The 13,422-nt window shown below is 40.4% G+C and overlaps 2 protein-coding genes across 2 annotated transcripts in view; both read right to left on the bottom strand.

The window, feature by feature from the left end:
• Nucleotides 1-5,924: 5,924 nt before the first annotated feature.
• On the bottom strand, nucleotides 5,925-9,293 carry LOC109507492 (galactose-specific lectin nattectin-like). Its single transcript, XM_019856950.1, has 6 exons — nucleotides 9,286-9,293; nucleotides 9,127-9,182; nucleotides 7,305-7,390; nucleotides 7,049-7,177; nucleotides 6,183-6,291; nucleotides 5,925-6,103 (listed from the first exon to the last, which is right to left on the bottom strand). Exons 1-6 carry the CDS (start codon nucleotides 9,291-9,293, stop codon nucleotides 5,925-5,927), a joined length of 567 nt encoding a protein of 188 aa, XP_019712509.1.
• A 1,380-nt stretch (nucleotides 9,294-10,673) lies between these two features.
• The window catches only part of LOC109507556 (lithostathine-1-beta-like), a 37,909-nt gene continuing 35,160 nt past the window's right edge, over nucleotides 10,674-13,422 (bottom strand). The window contains exons 3-9 of the mRNA XM_019857063.1: nucleotides 13,149-13,176; nucleotides 12,944-13,029; nucleotides 12,698-12,826; nucleotides 11,807-11,915; nucleotides 11,630-11,727; nucleotides 11,351-11,599; nucleotides 10,674-11,275 (exon numbers count right to left, since the gene is read on the bottom strand). Coding sequence (XP_019712622.1) covers nucleotides 11,591-11,599; nucleotides 11,630-11,727; nucleotides 11,807-11,915; nucleotides 12,698-12,826; nucleotides 12,944-13,029; nucleotides 13,149-13,176 — 459 coding nt within the window. The 3' untranslated portion in view covers nucleotides 10,674-11,275; nucleotides 11,351-11,590. The remainder of the gene's footprint in view (nucleotides 11,276-11,350; nucleotides 11,600-11,629; nucleotides 11,728-11,806; nucleotides 11,916-12,697; nucleotides 12,827-12,943; nucleotides 13,030-13,148; nucleotides 13,177-13,422) is intronic.

The raw sequence follows: 13,422 nt of genomic DNA on the forward strand, positions 1-13,422 counted from the left end.
TTCGATGAGAAAATAACACTAAGCAATCAAGGAAACAGTAGCAAAATGATGACATTCACGTAATTCACGTGTGTGTGTGTGTGTGTGTGTGTGTGTGTGTGTGTGTGTGTGTGTGTGTGTGTGTGTGTGTGCGTGCGTGTGTGTGTGTGTGTGTGCCTGCACCCCAAGTATCGAAGGCGTTGGACGAAATAATATGCGAATGGCAACACACCGAAGCTGGAATCTGAGTGGACCAAAAACAAAAAAAATAAAATGACATCAGTACATACTCAAGGTGACAATAAAGAACAAAGACGACTACAGACCAGTTTCTATTGTACCAAATGGTTGCGAATCAATTGAATCTGGTGCAGACAGTACACCGGGTAAACTGTCCAAAAGCAGTAAATCCACACATGGGTACAATTGACTTTCTTGGGCAGCACTATAATGTCATTTTTTTTACAGGATGAGGATGTCTACCACTCACATACAACATTCAACTAAAAGAAGATGCGAAACCAGCGATCAAGGAGAGTTCCAGCTCCACTCCAGGAACGCCTCAAAAAGGAGCCTGATAGAATATGTGTCAATTCAAGGTCTTCACGAAAGTTGAAAAAACCAACTGAGCGTGCCAACTCAACAGTATGTGTGGAAAAGAAGAACAAAAATTGAGTATTGAGAATACGCATTGATGAGAATACGCAGGATTTCAACCAAAGCATAAACCGTGAACATTACCAGATACCGACGCGTGAGGAGATTGCAAGTGAGATGTTTGGAGCCAAATGCTTCTCAAAGCTGAATGTATTAAAGACATTGAAAATACAATAGGGACATGTGAAGCATGGCAAAAGTCACCAGAATAAAACAGGAGGGAAACCATGATAATTCCCAGTCTTCCCATTGCACCTTGGAAGAAAGTAGGAACAGACTTGTTTCATTGTAATGGAAAGGACTTTTTGCTCGTGACAGACTATTAATTTGAACTTCCCTGAGATTGCTCTACTCACGAACGCAACCGCCAACAATGTCATCACTCATGTCAAGTCAATATTTTGCTGACATGGGATACCAGAAAATGTGCATATCATCAAACAGCTTCTGAAGTGTCTGGATTGTGGCTTATCTACGGCAGAACTGTTGATGAATCGCAACGTACGCACAACAGCTCCTATCCGAAGGTGAAGCAGGATGAGGAGACAAAACTGGAAAATCTTCAATGGAAACAGAAATAATTCATCTGGCAGGTGATGTGTCTGAATGATGTGATATTCAAGTTTCAAAAGTTAGCCAAAAAAATTATAATAATAATTTTGATGCTTTCGGAACAATATTTATGTAGTTGTAGCCACATTTTTCATGTGTGATGTGTATTTATGGCCTCACAGAAAGGCGGAAGTGCTGATATTTAGTGTCAACGGTTGAACAGCAGAGGGAACTGGCGGCACAGGTTGTGGGATGGCAGTGGAAGAAGAGAGCAGGAACAAATGTGTGGTGAGTGATGAGGAATCAGTAAGAAAAGTACAAGCGCATGCTGGCTGTTAAAAATAACTTGACATCCGGATCAACTACGTAAGTTAATTTCACAATCAAAGTGAGACATATTTTCAAAATGGATCACAATGGAGTTCACGTTTCAATGGAAACTCCACGATCCAGAAATTAGGGCCACCTTTAGACTTCACTGAATCACGCCTATTTGGTGCTTGCTCACAAATTTCCTGTCAGAGGTCAAGACAGGAGAATCGCTGCACCTTATAAGTACACAAGCCAGGTGCATAAAAAAAAACAAAAAACTTCAGTGCCCTTAAGTACAGGTACTCAATGTTACACCTCCTTACTTTATGCTAGTGACAAGACTGAATCAATAGTAGACATTTAATTTGTAAGTGACAAAATGCTTCGGCCTATAACAGACAAAAGTGACAGGATTCATCATGTTTGTGCTGGTCAATGTTCCGTAGGGTTACCACATTTTGATTTCCAAAAAAAGAGGACACTCAGCCCGGTCTGAAGGGACTGAAATGATACTCAAAGTTCACTCCAAGATGTCATACATCACAACTCCGATATTTAGTCATTAAGGCTGCACGATATTGGAAAAATATGCAATGTCCGGTATGGCTGTTGCATATTGCAATATTGATATTATTGCAATGTACATGAAGAAATGAAATCAGTTTTTAAATGATATATCTTTTTTCATGCAGAATAATAATAATAATAATAATAATAATAATAAGGCCCAATGTATTCTTATCAAATGAAGTTAGTGTTAATGTTCCTCGATGCTGCTCAGTTAGATGACAATGTGCATTTGACAATGTGCATTGAGGTTGAGTCTGATTGGTCCAAGTTAGATGAAAGCATACTATTCCATATGAATTTTTTACCCATCTTTTGCATTCTGCACTGCAGGTGCCATTATCACAATTACAGTGATCCCTCGCTATTTTGCGGTTCGTTTATCGCGGATTCGGTGCATCGTGGATTTTTTCAGACATATTCATAAAAAAATTTTATTATTTTTTTTTCCATATACATGGAGTACAGTACTGTATATGTTGCTCAATGTGACTCGCTGTTGTTTTGCAGGTTCTCCCGGACTGTTTGCGGACCTTTTGCGGACTTAAAAAAAGAAAAAAAAATTTTTTTTTTTTTTACCAGTGTATGTTAATTGGTCGCTACTTTGCGGATTTTCGTTTATCGCGGGTGGTTTTGGTCCCCATTAACCGCGATAAATGAGGGATTACTGTATATATATTTTTTCAATATATTCAGAAGCCCTAATTTAAAGTATGCCTCCTCTGTAGTTGAAGTTTTATGACAATGTTCTAAATAATACCTCTTTTACAAAAAAAAATCCAGCCTGAACAAAATATTTCTTACTGTAGAAATGTCAATCAAAAAGTAGTCTTACAAGGATACCGTATTCATTTTCGGATGGACAGAATTCACACCAGGAAAGTCCTTTGGTCCGGACCAAAGTCAGACCTTTTTTTTTTTTTTCGTTTGGTGCGGTGTGCATTCACATTGTATTGTCGATATACGATCTGTGACCCCTGCACAATGTGAGTTGTGCCTGCACAGGTTGGCCAAGTTGTATCAAACTGTTCCAAGTCTGTTTGGAAACAGACCGAGACCACCTCAAAAACTGGTTCTCGGTGCGTTTTTTTCTTTGGTTCGCACCAGAATTCGTTTGTCTGTATTCACATCTGAATAAAATTTCAGGACCAGCGTGGGAAAACGAACCCCGGTCCCTTTAAACTTGACCAGACAGTGAATGTGTGATGAATAAACCTTATCAAAGAAAACAAGGAACTCAGTCAATTTTGGAGATAAACTCTCTCCTCATTCAGCCTTTTTTTTAGGGGGAGAGGGGGGGTCCACATCCACATGATCATGAGAGAAACGACATATTTACATGCGAGCTGTCCATACTGTTCCCGTTTTTGTATGTCCTCATATTAGTTAGTCACTGTCCTTAGCTCCGTTTTATTTGGCTTGCTCAACTGGTCACCGGAACACACCTTTCGGTCCAGTGACTTCAACCACAGCGGTGAAACACATCGTACAAACTCTGACCTGCTGGGCAGATCGTTAAAAGAAAAAAGTATCAGGCATTCGTTTGATCGGTAACACCAATATGAATTCAAATCTGCGTCCAACCCTGCCAAATGCCTGACTTTGCCATGATAGTGTGGCATGGCTCAAGTGGTCAAGTGGTTGGCTCCCAACTTGAAGGTTGTGGTTTTGAAAACATTTTGAAATGAATTTGAGCAATACACCAAATTCCCAATTGTTCCTGATCCTGCATCATCAGTAGGTGAACAAGGAGATGGTGTTCAAGTGCTTGAAACACCTCAAAGGTCCAACAGCACGATACAAGTGGAATCCCGTTTATTTAGTCATGACTGATCAATAAAAAAAAAGTGACAGTTTTGTTTTTTTTAAACGCAAGGAACTTGATAAAAACATTTAAAACCCTCAACCTTCCCTCATTTCAACACTGATTAGCCAATTGTATTTATTGAAGCTTGATCACCCACTTTTCGCAACGCAAGCACATGTGCATTTTTCCAAACTTTGGAAACCGCATTACCATGAAGGAAAAAGTGACATAGTTTATCAGTTCTAGTGTATCAGCTGGCTCCTTTGGCAAATTCTGTACAAAGCTCACAGGAAGACACAGGCATAATTGAAAAGTAGAGTCACCAGAATAATGAATATTTCTTTGAAAATCAACATTTCACCATGGTAAATTTCTCCCTTTTCACACACACTGTCCAGGTTGTTGCGTATTTTGTATTTGCTTTTATTTGTTTCACTCTGCTGTCTGCAGCTGCCTCAGCATTGCAAATAAGAATGTGTTCTCAGTGGCCTGAACTGGAAATAAATCAATAAATAAATAAGCCCTGCATTTTATTCAGAATGTAGAAGATGAAAATAGAAGCAAAAACGTGTTGGAGGATGAGGCAATATCGACAGCAATTTACGACGGGCAATTTACCGTCTGAAATATTCCTTTGAAAATTTCTGAGTACTTAAAGGTAAAACATTTTGAATGTGAAATGATTGCAAGTTAAGAAATGAATGGGAAGCAGGTCTGTTTGTTGGGATTGTTGATGTGACTGAGATACTGTCATGTTGCCTCAATAAAAGTGATGATGGTTTGAAAAAGTAAAGTTAAATTTGTGGCCCTGTATCAAAACATTTAGACTTCAGACTTTTAGTCGGCTACATTTACGTATTGTTTTTGCTGTCAAGATGTGTACTGGGAACAGGGCATGGCTGACAAACTCAAGCATGCTAATTATCAGAGAGAAGAGAATTCAGCTGGATGAGTTACATACCAAGCAAACGAGCATTCTTGCCGTCAATGTGACAAGGTCACATTCCAGCTGTGACATTGAGGAGGATTCAAGATGAGAACTGCGTCATCAGTTATGATCTAAAAGTCCCTGAGCGTCTTTAAATAACCGTAAGTAGTCATTCTGTTGTGGAGAATTCCTCCTACAAACAACAAAAGCAAATCCAAGGACCTTTCTTTATTTTCAATGATTAAGATGAAATAAATGAACTAATTCAACAACTCTTCTGTTTCGCAATTTAATTTGCATTGAGCACATCTACCACTGACTTCCCGTGTTTTATTCAGCAATGGCTTTTTGAGACTTTTCATATGGCACATTGCAGCAACAAGTCATTTCAAGTGTCACTCACGACTGTGTGTGCCTTACCAAGGAGCGAGACAAGTTTGCCAATGACAAGAGCTTTATGGAAGATGAAGAAAAGAGATGATAGTAAACCCTGAAATACAAAAACACCGCACAAGCTTGATAATGTCTCAACGAGTCCACGTCTCCTGGCAAACTATATCTCGTACAAGTGGCGGACTCAAGAGTGAGGAGGAGATGGCGGTATAGGAGCAAAGTTAGTGTTTAATGACAGCAATGTGGAACATGTGACCAGGTTCGAAGAAGTCGCAAAACTGGCAGTGAGTAGATTGAGTTGTGGGTGAGGGTGGGAAGCAGGTGATGAGGCATAGGAATGATCGGATCGATCCTTGGGGTTGGCGGCAAAAGACTTGTGAAGATCAGCGAGGCTGGATGGGAGGCACTGGTAGGAAGACCAAAGAAAGTGAATCACGGCAAAAACACAACATGACAAACCTACAAACACTGGTGGCGGCCAATATACCACTCTGCATGTGGGAATCATCTGGTGACTGCTCGCAGATCAGTAGAGGTTTTAAACTGAGCTGATCGGCTGCAGATGTGTGAGAGTGAGTGCCTTCCAGAAGTTGACCCGCCAGCCAGAAACAAGGAAACAAATGACAAGCAGGAACATTCCACAGGAGCTTGTCAAAAATCAAAGGGAAGAAGCTCAAAAGGAAAACGGTCACAAAAATAAGACAAGTCCGTGCATAACCATCACTGCATTCAACGCCGCTGACCCGAACCCGAACCCGAGCCCGAGCCCGAACCCGAACCCGAACCCGAACCCGAACCCGAACCCGGAGCCGGACAGTCTGGAGAGCTCGGATCTCCGCCTTGGCACACATCCAGGATGCAAACATACGAGTATGTGTCCGTACAGAGTTCATCCTGCCATAGCCCGTCTGTAAGAAATAATAAAACTGAATAAGTAAAACAGCGCTGTATTCGAACCAACATTGAAGCACAGGGTATTTTGTCTACCTGCTGTATCAATCACCACACAAGCGTCAGTGTTATCGGGCTCATTATCGCCCGAATTAAAGTTCAGGAAATCCTGAATAGAGCCATCAGTCCAGATGTAGTCATTATTCTGCAAGACAAAATCGCATTTGAATTACTCTCATGAACATTGATGGTTTTGCATGGACTGTCTGTTTGTCACAATCCATCTCAGCCATGAAAATCATATCGTGTCATCATTACACACATGTTTGAGGTTGAACTAGATTTAGGAGTGTGGAGAAAAACACCAGGTGGTTGGTGCCCCCCACACCCCCCCAAAAAAGTGAGGATTTAGCGGAAAAGTAAAGTGGATTGGATTTATTCAAAAAGTTGGAACATGTCCACTTTGTCGATATTGACAAATGTCAACCTCTAGGTGGAGCTAGACATATTTGAGTGTTTTGCCCTTTCATGATCTACATTTCCTTGCTTTAATCTGGGTCCCAAGATAGAGTCAAGAGGAGACACTCATTTTCTTGAAATCAAAAACACTAATAATTCTGAACACAAGTGACAGGATTCAATCTGAAAGTTTGTACTGTTTCAGGCCCGCGGTGCATGATCTGGCCCGCCACATCCTTTTATGTGGATCACAAAAGCAAATCAAACATGCAAACAGCTTCCATGATGCTTGCTAAAATCTGTACCAACATTTCAAATTCTCATATTGGGAGTATTTTCGAGTTACCAAACCCTTCATGACAGTAACTGCAACAATTGTTGAATAAACCGTTCTTCTTGCCTTCTTTATATGGTTTCAGTCAGAATGTCCCTCCAAGGGAAACGGTAACTAAAATGTGGCCCCTGATAAAAATGGTTTTGACACCCCTGGCTGAAAGTCATACCACAATTGCATCGTGGAGTCCAATCCAGGCTCGTGATTGATTCGCATCTTGACTCAGTTGAAAAACGATTTTGTTTTCCAGATCATTGTGAATGGAGGCCAGATTTCCACCCAAATCAATGCAGGCCATCTGATGGAGAAAGAGAATGCAAAGTTGATTCCACTTCGTCAGGTCCATCAGAAAACAACCAACAGCAGAATGGATCACTGATTAAACAAGAATTATATCACAACTTCTGTGTAAAAGTCTTCCGTACCTCTGCAGTTACAAAGTTCGCTGAGGTATTTTGGTACATGTAACAGTGACAGTCCAACTGAGTCCAGCCTGAAGGACATTTAATATCTGCAACACAATAGGTGTTTTAAGGAGAACATGAGACACGTCAAAAAATCTGAAGTCAGTGTTGCAGAAATTCAGAAATTGTTCATTTGAAAAGGATCACGGTGTCACAGCTACCAACTTTTCCAATGACTCAAAGGTAAAGGCCACTGCAAAGAAAGCACAAAGGTAAAATCAGACTGCAGAATTCTGAGAACAATGAAGACACCAAAGCATAAAACAGTGTAAATCGTTTATGTTGTGTTTTCTTTCGTGACTGGGTAAAATTTTCACTTACGACTCCATTCAACAGTGCATTGATGCCGCAAAGGAGGAACAACGAGCGAACAGCAAATGCCATCTGCAATGATAGCAAAATATAAACTATTTCTATCAATAAATATCTGTTCAAACAGACCATGAGAACCAAAAACACAGTTAACAATGAAAAAGTCACATGAAATTGAGTTTCAAAATTAGGATGGAAAGTTCGGTGACATCACCTTTGCAGTTGAGGTCCTTGATACTGAGAAAGAAGACGAGCGGCTTTATAAGTTTGCTTGACGGGTCTTGGAATGTAGAATGTGTAGGTTGTGTCATTGCCACATGAAAAGAAGTCTCACAACAGGGAAATGGCTTTGAGTGGGTAACCAAACCCAACAAAGTTCTTCACTGTTTTTCTGTCTCGACTGGTTTGCAACTGACAACATGGGTCGGACTAAGAAATGCACACATAATATTTTCAGGTCAATGTTGTAAATTAAGATGCTGTATTTTTTTGTCTCTTCTATTGTGGGGACCAACCCACAATTTTCATGGAAAATATTTTTGTTGTCTTATATCATTTTTATAATAAGAATGATGATGATGATGATGATAACGGTGATGATGATGATGATTATTGGCTGGCAACCAGTTCAGGGTGTTCGCCCGTTCTGCCTGAAGACAGCTATTATTATTAATGTCCTCTCCATATGTAATATATTTTCCCATTTTGTTTTTACATTTACAGGAACTACTCATATATCACCACCAAGAAGGCTGGAGATACCAAGTCGCCTCCACGAAGAAGCAATATTTATTACGATACAAGAAACCGGGCGGCCCGGTCGTCCACTGGTTAGCACATCGACCTCACAGTGCAGAGGTGCAGGGTTTGATTCCAGCTCCGGCCTCCCTGTGTGGAGTTTGCATGTTCTCCCTGGGCCTGCATGGGTTTTCTCCAGGTACTCAGGTTTCCTCCCACATTTCAAAAACATGCATGGCAGGCTGATTGAACACTCTAAATTGTCCCTAGATGTGAGTGTGAGCGCGGATGCTTGTTCGTCTCTGTGTGCCCTGCGATTGGCTGGCAACCGGTTCAGGGTGTCCCCGCCTACTGCCCGAAGACCCCCCGCGACCTTTGTGAGGATAAAGCGGATCAGAAAATGGATGGATGGATCCAAAAAACCTTGCTTTACGCAGAATTTTTGAGATTGTTTGGAAACACATTCTTCTCAAGAATGCTCCAGGTTTATGTAAAATCCTTGACATTTGTTGGAACAGACTCTAGTGATTTCTCGACAGCAGTTAAATTTTTTGACAGATTCTCCAAAGACCGACTTTTATTAGATAACATCTTGATTTAATTTGATTTTATTCTGTTAATACCAGTTTCATCAGAATAAAAGTGATGAGACATTTGACAAATTTCCACAGAGACGTTGATGTACACTAACTAGAGAACAAAATTGATCCTAAGACTGATCCTTCAGGCACACCTTTAGCGACCTCAAGAAAAAAGGAGCCCGATTCAGCCACTTGAACAAACTCTGATCTGTTGGACAGATAGTTAAAAGAAAAAGAAAATCAGGCATTCGTTTGATCGGTAACACCAATATTAATTAAAAATCTGCATCCAACCCTGCCAAATGCCTTACTTTGCCATGATAGTGTGGCATGGCTCAGGTGGTCAAGTGGTTGGCTCCCAACTTGAAGGTTGTAGTTTTGATTCTCAACACGTGAAAACATTTTGAAGTGCTTTTCAGCAAGACATCTAATTCCCAATTGTTCCTGATCCTGCATCATCAGTATAGGTAAACAAGGAGATGGTGTTCAAGTGCTTTGAATACCTCAAAGGTCCAACAGCACGTTACAGGTGAAATCCTGTTTATTTAGCAGTGACTGATCAATACAAAAAGTGACAGTTTAGTTTTTTTTTTTTTTAACTCAAGGAACTTGATAAAAACATTTGAACCCCTAAACCTTCCTTCACTTAAACACTGATTAGTCAATTGTATTTATTTAAGCTTGATCACCCCCTTTTCGCAAGGCAAGCACATGTGCAATTTTCCAAACTTTGGAAACTGCATTACCATGAAAGAATAAGTGATATAGTTTATCAGGTCTAGTTGATCAGCTGGCTCCTTTGGCAAATTCTGTACAAAGCTCACAGGAAGACACAGGCATAATTGAAAAGTAGAGTCACCAGAATAATGAATATTTCTTTGAGAATCAACATTTCACAATGGTAACTTTCTCCCTTTTCACACACACTGTCCAGGTTGTTGTGTATTTTGTATTTGCTTTTATTTGTTTCACTCTGCTGTCTGCAGCTGCCTCAGCATTGCAAATAAGAATGTGTTCTCAGTGACCTGAACTGGAAATAAACAAATACATAAATCAATAAATAAATAAATAAATAAGCCCTGTATTTTATTCAGAACTTAGAAGATGAAAATAGAACCAAATAAATGTGTTGGAGGATGAGGCAATATCGACAGCAATTTATTACGGGCAATTTACAGTATGAAAAGTTCCTTTGAAAATTTCTGAGTACTTAAAGGTAAAACATTTCGAATGTGAAATGATTGCAAGTCAAGATATGAATGGGGAGCAGGTCTGTTTGTTGGGATTGTTGATGTGACTGAGATACTGTCATGTTGCCTCAATAAAAGTGATGATGGTTTGAAAAAGTAAAGTTACATTTGTGGCCATGTGTCAAAACATTTAGACTTCAGACTTTTATTCGGCTACATTTACGTATAGTTTTTGCTGTCAAATTGAGCACTGTGAACAGGGCATGGCTAACAAACTCAAGCATGCTTATTATCAGAGAGAAGACAATTCAGCCGGATGAGTTACATACCAAGCAAACGAGCATACTTGCCGTCACTGTGACAAGGTCACATTCCAGCTCTGACATTGTGGAGGATTCAAGATGAGAACTGCGTCATCAGTTATGAGCTAAATGTCCCTGAGCATCTTTAAATAACAGTAATTAGCCATTCTGTTGTTGAGAATTCCTCCTACAAACAACAAAAGCAAATCCAAGGACCTTTCTTTATTTTCATTGATTAAGATGAAATAAATGATCTGAATCATGAACTAATTTAACAACTCTTATTCGCAATTTAATTTGCAGAGAGCCCATCGACCGCTGACTTCCCGTGTTTTTTTCAGAAATGGCTTTTTTGAGACTTTTCATATGGCACAGTGCCGCAACAAGTCATTTAAAGTGTCACTCACGACTGTTTATGCCTTACTCAGGGGCGGGACAAATTTGCCAATGACAAGAGCTTTATGGAAGATGAAGAAAAGAGATGATAGTAAACCCTGAAATACAAAAACACCGCACAAGCTTGATAATGTCTCAACGAGTCCACGTCTCCTGGCAAACTATATCTCGTACAAGTGGCGGACTCAAGAGTGAGGAGGAGATGGCGGTATAGGAGCAAAGTTAGTGTTTAATGACAGCAATGTGGAACATGTAACCAGGTTCGAAGAACTCGCAAAAGTGGCAGTGAGTTGATTGAGTTGTGGGTGAGGCTGAGAAGCAGGTGATGAGGCAGAGGAATGATCTGATCGATCCTTGGATTTGGCGGTGAAAGACACGTAGAGATAACGTGGAGCGAGGCTGGATAGGAGACACTGGTAAGAAGACGAAAGACGTGAATCCCGGCAAAAACACAACAAACCTACAAACACTGGTGGCGGCCAATATACCACTCTGCATGTGGGAATCATCTGGTGACTGCTCGCAGATCAGTAGAGGTTTTAAACTGAGCTGATCGGCTGCAGGTGTGAGAGTGAGTGCCTTCCAGCAGTTGACCCGCCAGCCAGAAACAAGAAAACAAATGACAAGCAGGAACATTCCATAGGAGCTTGTCAAAAATCAAAGGGAAGAAGCTCAAAAGGAAAACGGTCACAAAAATAAGACAAGTCCGTGCATAACCGTCACTGCATTCAAGGTCCCTGACCCGGACCCGAATCCGGAGCCGGTCCCGGACAGTCTGGAGAGCTCGGATCTCCGCCTTGGCACACATCCATGATGCAAACATACGGGTTTGTGTCCGTACAGTCTTCATCCTGCCATAGCGAGTCTATAAGAAATGGTAAAACAGAATAAGTAAAACAGCGCCGTATTCTAACCAACATTGAATCACAGGGTATTTTGTCTACCTGCTGTTTCAATCAGCACACAAGGACCAGCGTCATTAGGCTCCCCACCGTCCGTATCAAAGTTAAGGAAATCCTGAATTGAGCCATCAGTCCATATGAAGTCACCATTCTGAAAGACAAAATCACATTTGAATTACTCTCATAACCATTGATGGTTTTGCATGGACTGTCTGATTGTCACAATCCATCTTGATCATTAAAATCATATCGTGTCATCATTACACACATGTTTGAGGTTGAACTAGATTTAGGAGTGTGGAGAAAAACACCAGGTGGTTGGTGGTTCCAAAAAAAAAAAAAAGAAGTGAGCATTCATCGGAAAAGGAAAGTGGATTGGATTTATTCCAAAAGTTGGAACATGTTCACTTAGTGGATATTGAATTGAATTTAATTGAATGTTAATATTGACAAATGTCAACCTCTAGGTGGAGCTAGATATATTTGAGTGTTATGCCCTTTTACGATCTACATTTCCTTGCTTTAATCTGGGTGCCAAGGTAGAGTCAAGAGGAGACACTCATTTTCTTGAAATCAAAAACACTAATCATTCTGAACACAAGTGACAGGATTCAATCTGAACGTTTGTACTGTTTAAGGCCCGCGGCGCATGATCTGGCCCACAAAAGCAAATCAAACATGCAATCAGCTTCCATGATGCTGGCTAAGATCTGTATCAACATTTCAAATGATCATATTGAATAAATAAGACAGATATTGAAAGTATTTTCAAGTTACCAAACCCTTCATGGCAGTAACTTAAACAATAGTTGAATAAACCGTTCTTCTTGCCTTCTTTACATGGTTTCAGTCAGAATGTCCCTCCAAGGGAAATGGTAACTAAAATGTGGCCCCTGATAAAAATGGTTTTGACACCCGGGCTGAAAGTCATACCACAATTGCATCGTGGAGTCCAATCCAGGCTTGTGTTCCACCACCATCTTCAATCAGTTGAACGACGATTTCATTTTCCAGATCATTGTGAATGGAGACCAGATTTCCACCCTCAGCAATGCAGGCCATCTGATTGAGAAAGAGAATGCAAAGTTGATTCCACTTAGTCAGATCAATCAGAAAACTGAGTGGATCACTGATTAAAAAAGAATTATATCACAACTTCTGTGTAAAAATCTTCCGTACATCAGCAGCTACAAAGGTCTCTGGGGTGTTGAAGTAGATGTAACAGTGACAGTCCAACTGAGTCCAGTCTTCAGGACATTTAATGTCTGCAACACAATAGTTGTTTTAAGGAGAACATGAGACACGTCAAAAACATCTGAGGTCTGTGTTGAAGAAATTCAGAAATTGTTCATTTGAAAAGTATCATGGAGTCCAAGCTACCAACTTTTCCAGTGACTCAGAGGCAAAGGCCGCTGCGAAAAAGGAGAACACATTGGGAAAGTCAGACGACAGAGTGTGGACGCAAACGGAGACACCAACATCAAACATTATTGTCAATATGTTTGTATTAGTGAGTGATTTTTTTTTTTTTTTTACTTACGACTCCAGTCAATAGTCCACCTATCCCACAAAGGAGGAACAACGAGCAAAGGGCAAAAGCCATCTGTGTGATGATCAAAAAATATTAAAAATTTATTAGTCATAAATACCTTTGTAAC

Source organism: Hippocampus comes, unplaced genomic scaffold (assembly GCF_001891065.2).
Source record: "Hippocampus comes isolate QL1 unplaced genomic scaffold, H_comes_QL1_v1.1 scaffold186, whole genome shotgun sequence".
Classification (NCBI taxonomy): domain Eukaryota; kingdom Metazoa; phylum Chordata; class Actinopteri; order Syngnathiformes; family Syngnathidae; genus Hippocampus; species Hippocampus comes.